The 6,427-nt window shown below is 51.7% G+C and overlaps 1 protein-coding gene across 1 annotated transcript in view; it reads left to right on the forward strand.

Moving 5' to 3' along the window:
• The first annotated feature begins 1,114 nt into the window (after nucleotides 1–1,114).
• The window catches only part of NKIRAS1 (NFKB inhibitor interacting Ras-like 1), a 10,669-nt gene continuing 5,356 nt past the window's right edge, over nucleotides 1,115–6,427 (forward strand). Inside the window, exon 1 of the mRNA XM_014937665.1 lies at nucleotides 1,115–1,266. Within this exon, the coding sequence (XP_014793151.1) occupies nucleotides 1,173–1,266 (94 nt within the window). The 5' untranslated portion in view covers nucleotides 1,115–1,172. The remainder of the gene's footprint in view (nucleotides 1,267–6,427) is intronic.

The following is a 6,427-nucleotide window of genomic DNA, read 5'->3' on the forward strand; positions in this document are numbered from 1 at the left end:
GGGGGGGCTGGCGCCGGGGAGCCCCCGGTGCTGCAGGGCTTGGGGGGGGTCTCCCGGGGGGGGTCGGGGTGTCCCCGCCGGGGTGAGCGTTGGCAGCCGGTGGTGCGGCCGGGGCCCTGGCTTGACTCGTCGCTGCCGGTAACGGGCAGGTTGTCCCCCTGGCCCGGCCCCGCTCACGTCCCTCCTGCATGCCCGAGCATCGCTCTGCCCCTCCTCACCCCCCCAGCCCCCGCAGAGGGGGATTTGCGGGAGCCGGGAAGGGGCCGGGTGCTGAGGAGGGATTTGTCCCCCCCCTTTATGGCTCCCAGCAGCGTCCCCGTCCCCGATGTGCTGCTGTGGAGGGTGTCAGGCTCTGCCGGGGAATCAAAATGGGTGTCCGTGTCGTCCCCCCCCACGGCTGCCGGGTGACCTTTCTGTTTTTCAGGGTTCTGCTCTGCAGAGCCTCTACCCCCCCCCGGTTAAACTGGCATCTAAAACAGGACAAGGCCAGCCCCTCCTGGTCCTAAAGAAGGTGCTGACCGGCTCGTCCTGCTGCAAACGGTCCCTGCCGGGGAGTGGGTGCCAGCGTCCTGCTAAAACCAACTCCCGCCTGTTAAACCAACTTAAAACAGACCCAAAAAACCCCACTTTTGCCTTTGCTTGCCCGTGCTTCTGCCTTTAACGCTCCTGTTTTCTAGCTCTGAGTCTGCAAAAGCTAGAAACTTTCAGTGCATGAAATAAAAGGGAAGGAACAGCTGCTTTGTCGCCTTCTCGGAAGCCATCCTGGCACCACCAGACACCATCAGGCCCGCAGCAAAACCACGAAGCCCGGTAACGCCAGCCGAGCAGCGTACACACAGGCCAACAAGCACAGCCCCTGCCCCAGAGGGCTTCACACCCCTGGGCGCTGCAAACAGTCTCCCCCAGCCCCGCAGGATGGGTGTCGGGGCTGCAGGCAAGCACTGGCACCCGTGGCAGCAGCCTAAAACCTTAAAAAATGGTGTGGGAGGTAACTCTAGTCCTAAAAATATCAGTCGCCAGCGAGCGCCTGGGAGGGAGCTGTGCCTCGTGTTTTGCCTCTCGCCTTTCGGGGGCTTTGCTGCTGCCTGGTGCTGAGCTCTGCCACCGTGCTGGGCTAACAGCCTCCTGTGTCTGCACAGGGATCCCTCGCCGACGCTGCCCTCGAGGGAAAGATGGGGAAGGGCTACAAGGTGGTGGTTTGCGGAATGGCCTCGGTGGGAAAGACTGCGATTTTGGAGCAGCTTCTCTATGGAAAGCATACCATTGGTGAGATATTTTTACTTGTGGGGGGCCAGGGGGAAGTGTGTGTGTGTGTGTGTGTCTTTTTCCAGAGTCTTGTTCTGTGTGGGCCCCCAAACAGCACTAACTGAGGGCTGCGAACTGCACTGAGGTGAAGGAGGAAATTAATGTGGTTTTGTTGCATCTCTGGGCAGTTCTTGAAATTCCTAGTCCCTTGCTTACTGATTTTCAAAAGGGGCTTGAAGAAGAACCCTTTCCGTGGTGTTTCCAGTTATAAAATACACGAATGTTTAAAAGAAACAAACGCAGAAAATAGGTGATGTGCTTGCTGCCTCTTTACGTAATACCTCATTCCCTGAAAGACGCTGTAAATGCCTGAAAAATAAATAGATATCACATGATGACTGGGGAGACTGTTTAGACTTTTGTTCCATCTTCTTAAAGCTTTATTTTGCTCAGTTTTGGCTAATATTTAAAGTGCTGAAAAGAAAAACAGCTCTGCTTTAGGACCCACATTCTGTGCTGAACTTCAAGGGCCAAGCTTCTTGGCTCTCAAAGAAATCCTCCCATGGAAAATGGACTTGAGAGAGGAGCACGGGATGGCTGAGACTGGCTGTGCACAAAAGAAAGTGACCGAAGGCAAAGCCGGCTTGTTTCCCTCTGTTTCCACATGACTTGGCTTTGAGAGGAAGGGCAGGATCAGCAGGCTGATGAATTATTCCTGCCTCACCCAGAAACAAGGGGTGGCACCAGGGGCGAATCTCAGGGCTTTGACAGAAGGTGTCTAGTCCATTTGCATCTTTTTTCTTGGGCTGGTAAATGAAATGTCGGGGTAAGTTATTGGATGAACAGTAGGATTTCTAGGACGGTGCTTTGCAGGCGCTGTGCCTTTAAAATGTGTGGATGGGAGGAATTTGCTGGCAGAGCGTGATGCAGAACTGCGTGCTAATACCTTTGTTTAAAAGGAGGATTTCCTCTCATGTTGCAGCAACATCTGTTTCCAGCATCCTACTGAGCCCCGTGTAGCACGTAGCCCCGTGTAGCTTTCAGCGGGAAGGTTGCAAAACCTGCAGGCTGGAGGTTTTTCCCTTTGCTGGGGACTTGCCTCTCCTCCAGGTCTGGCCATCACCAGAGACACCCCGGCAGCATGAGCGGGGCCACGTTCCTTAAATCCTATTGCCTGGCATTACTTCCTGCCCCCGGCTCCTATTAGCGGCCCAGGCAGGAAGGATATTTGGGTGTTGCTCATCCGAGGAGCTATTTATGGAACCAGCCGTGTACACGATTATACAACGTCACGGATACGGGCTGACATAACCAGAGGGAGGCCTCGTGCCTGGGGTTTAGCTGTGGGTGTCCCTCTGCTGCTCCTGAACTCGCAGCTCCAGCTCAGCCGTTGCACAGCACAGGCTTTCCCCCTTCTCTCCCAAAAAAAGATGAGTTTTCCTTTCCTGCAGCTCTGCTCTTATTTTTCGGAGTTAATAGTAAGGGATGGAGCAGCTGATAGCGGAGGAGGGGATGCAAGGGGAGAAAGAAGAATGTAGCCTCCTGCTTTCTATGATTTGGGTCAAATCTTATTCCCAAGACGTTTGGAGAAAGAGGGCAAGTAGCAGAGTCAAGATCAGAGTAAGGAGAGGACTCATAAGGAGCCAAGGGATGAGTGGCAATGGCCCAGCACTTTTGGTATGACCCACGTGAGCCATCAGGCACGTTTTGGAGGATGGACTGATATGTTGGGGTGTCTGGCAGTCCTGCTGAGCAGCCACCATCCTCCCTGCCTCTTCCTCAGCCCACGGGCAGTTCTGGCAGAGGGTGCCTGAAGTATGGTGTAAAAGGTTCCCAGAAGATCTTTAGCTATTGTGCCAGTCTGTGTTGATTTGACCAGGACACCACTGTGAGGGTCTCACTGGGCAAGGACAGAGTTTGAGGACTGGTGAGTCCTTGATTGCTCCTCAGCTGAGCTTTAAACTGCACAGACCCACTGCTGGTGCTACCATTGCAGGGGTGGCCCCTCCACGCTCAAAACATGCTTACTGAATCTCAGTCCTCATTTCCTAAAGCTTGCGAGCTCCAGAAAGCTGACATGTACATCTTGGCTGCTGGCCGTTTTGGCAGGAGGCGAAAAGGACTAGTGTGTTTGCTGAAAGCCTGTCTGTTCAGAGCCAACCAGCAAGGCAGCTCACCGGGTATGGCAACGTGGACACAAGCTGTTTCAAAACCTGTGCTTCCTGACTGACGTCAGGAGCAGCTCTGCGGCTGGTCCGAGGGCCAGGGAGCCATGGGGAGGACTACCCAGCCAACTCATGGAGTCTTTCCGTTCCTGACAGCATCCACATCCTCCTCCCAGTAACAAGAGTCGTGCTCCAACTTGGTTGTAGGCTCAGAACACAAGGTCTGATGCCATACTCTGAGAGCTCCCAGCCACTGACATGGGGGTCTCCTCCTGGCTGTAAATCAGCCACAAGTCTATGTCAGCACTCACGTGCCTCCTGTTGGCTTTCCTGTAAAGAGGAGCGGTGGCACAGCTGCTATCGGAGAAGTGATTAGTGTCCTTGGAGGTTTCATGCTGCTATATAAAGTCTTTGGCTTTGAGCCCATGTTCTTGGCTGTGTTCTTGGTGGTGGTGCTGTAAACCCAGTTGTGCTGTGTTTCTTTTCCTAGAAAACTGTGCACCTTCAGCTCTCCCTGGCTTGTCATGGATGAAGATCCCTAAGTGCTGCTGTTGCTTACATGGACACCAGCTAGCACTCTTGCAAAGGCACTGAGATTGCTTGAGGTCGAAGAGGAAAAAGTACTCTGGAGGGAGGAACAGCCCCCCAAAAAGGAATATCTGTGTCCTTGGAGCATGTGAGCAACAATGTGTGGCACTGGGCTTTGTGCTAGGCTTTAAAACCACAAGAGGGACTGTTTGAGTTGTGCCCAAGGATGAGAAAGGAGAGGGCAATGAGATGAATTGTCAGAATGACTGTCAGAATCAGCAGTCTCCCTGTCTAAATGGTTACAAGGAATCAGACAAAACCTGAAAGGAGATGTTTGAAACGAGCGCAGATCTAGCTTTGAGTCACGTAGGGACTATATTGCTGTAGGTCAGGCCAAATAGTTGTCAAGGCTTGCACTTACGTATACAGTTGCCTGGTACCTGGGATGATCTCTCTTTTTGTGGCTTCTGCGTTGTGCCTGTCCAAATCCTCTGCCTTCTCTTGCACTCCCGAAGAAAGAGGGGTGTCTTTTCTCCTCGGCTGTGAAATGGGTCCTTGACTGGCAGTAGAAGACTGTCCAGTTAAATTCCTGTGGTACCTGGCACTGCTCAGCCCGAGCTCTCTCTCGAGGGCTATCAGGGGAGTTGCTGGCTTGACTTCGGCACAGGACGTGTCTGTAAAAAGATCGGTATTTTTCCTTGAACAGTGTTCTTGTTCAGTGATACTGCACAGGCAGAGACTTCCTTCTGCCTTTAAGATATCTCTGGCCCTTCAACCTATGGTAAAGCTTATCAGCTCAACAGGAGGAGATGAGAACTCTTCCTGTAGAAAACCCGATTTTCCTTATCTCTGCCTCCTGGCTGTGTAAATAGCTGGTATGGTCAGGTTATTCATAAGCAGCTACTTCAAATCGTCTTACCAGCTAGGAATGAAAACACCATATATTACTGCGGTAGAACCCATAACGAGAGAATTTACCTCCTTTGGTCTCAGCTGGAGGGATTTGGGGTTTTGGCTTTCACAGCTCCAAAGGTGTGGAGGCTAATTAACCAAATCATGCATTCTCACATCTCTGTTTCTTAAATCAAAACTACCTCTCGATAGAGCTGCAGTCAGCTTTGCATTTTAGAAATAGATGATGAAGGAGGTGAGTGTTTGCACCTGACGGTCACAATCGTGGCTACTGGTTGGCGGGGCCAGCACTTAGCCAGCAGCTAAATCTAAATAGAGCAGCTCCTGTTGAGGCCTGTCCAGCTCTTCTCTGAGCCTGAATCCTCTGAGCCTGAATCCTCTGAGTAAGCAAAGCCTGTTATCCTGCAGTTTACAAACACAAGGAATAGCAGGCTTTAGGAGCTCTTTGTTAAATTCCTGCTGGAAAGAGGGAAGGAGATATTACATAGGAGATCTTCAAAAGCACTCAAGAAGACAAAATTTGCAGTGCATTTATGTTCAAGAGTCATCTGGGAACTTCTGAACTTCCATCCATCTGGAAATTTTGCTTTATTTTGGTATTTGCAATATCTCTGTCTTGCCTAGCCTCAGTGTGCAGTATTCACTAGTATATTGAGCCTTTTCTTTTCCTCACTGGGAAACCACCAGGGGTTGAAACACCACCCAATTTATGACTGAGGTTTCCCCTGGCAGTTCCTCTACGGCAGCAGTTGGTACATAGACGAAGACCTTTCTGCCTCCCCCAAGACTTGCACCAGCTAAGTAGGCACTAGAGAACGGCATCACTCTCCTCTCTATTCCTCCTTTCCCTCCCTAGCTTTTTTTTCATCTTTAGTTTCCAAAGAAACCATGAGATTGTTCACTGTCTTGTTAGCTCCCCTTTCCCCCCCACAGCTTCTGAACCTGAAAGCTGGTTCCATCTGCCCGCTCATCTGTGTCACAGCAGCAGATATCTCAAGATATGCTTCTGTAAATTTAGAAAAACTGGTTGCAGGAAAGAGAGAGAAGTCCCACGGTAATGCTCTCCATGAAGGAAAACCCGCTGGAGCCGTCAGCAGTCTGCAGGGCAGTGACTCCCCAGCACGAGCTGCCCTTCCCAGCCAAGGAGCGATGGTGGGAGGATGCCTGGGGATGCCAGTGATGGAAAGAACTGGGGTTGCCATGACAGGGAGGATGGGATGGTGCCAGACACCTTCCTAGGACACTGGGCTTTCCTGAGTAGTTTTGCCACTTGTACAACAACTTGCCCAGCACGTGCTGGAGTGGCGACCGGGAAAGTGTTTGACACGGATGGGGCTATCAAAAGGCGTCAATATTGTTGTCAGCAAGATGTGGGTAGCACGCGGTCTGGGCTTCAGAAGCAGGGCCCAGAATAAGGAGGCTCAGATATGTCTAACCATTACCTGTGTTTGCTTAGGAATCTACTTGCATATACTCCTTCCTCCAATGTACATAGGTGAAATTTCACCTCTGGAATCTGATACTGATGCATAAATTTCAGCTCCCTCTGAAGTGCCCCCTCCCCCCCCCCCCCTTTC

The sequence above is a fragment of the Calidris pugnax genome, unplaced genomic scaffold, assembly GCF_001431845.1.
Source record: "Calidris pugnax isolate Ruff unplaced genomic scaffold, ASM143184v1 scaffold11, whole genome shotgun sequence".
Taxonomy (NCBI): Eukaryota; Metazoa; Chordata; class Aves; order Charadriiformes; family Scolopacidae; genus Calidris; species Calidris pugnax.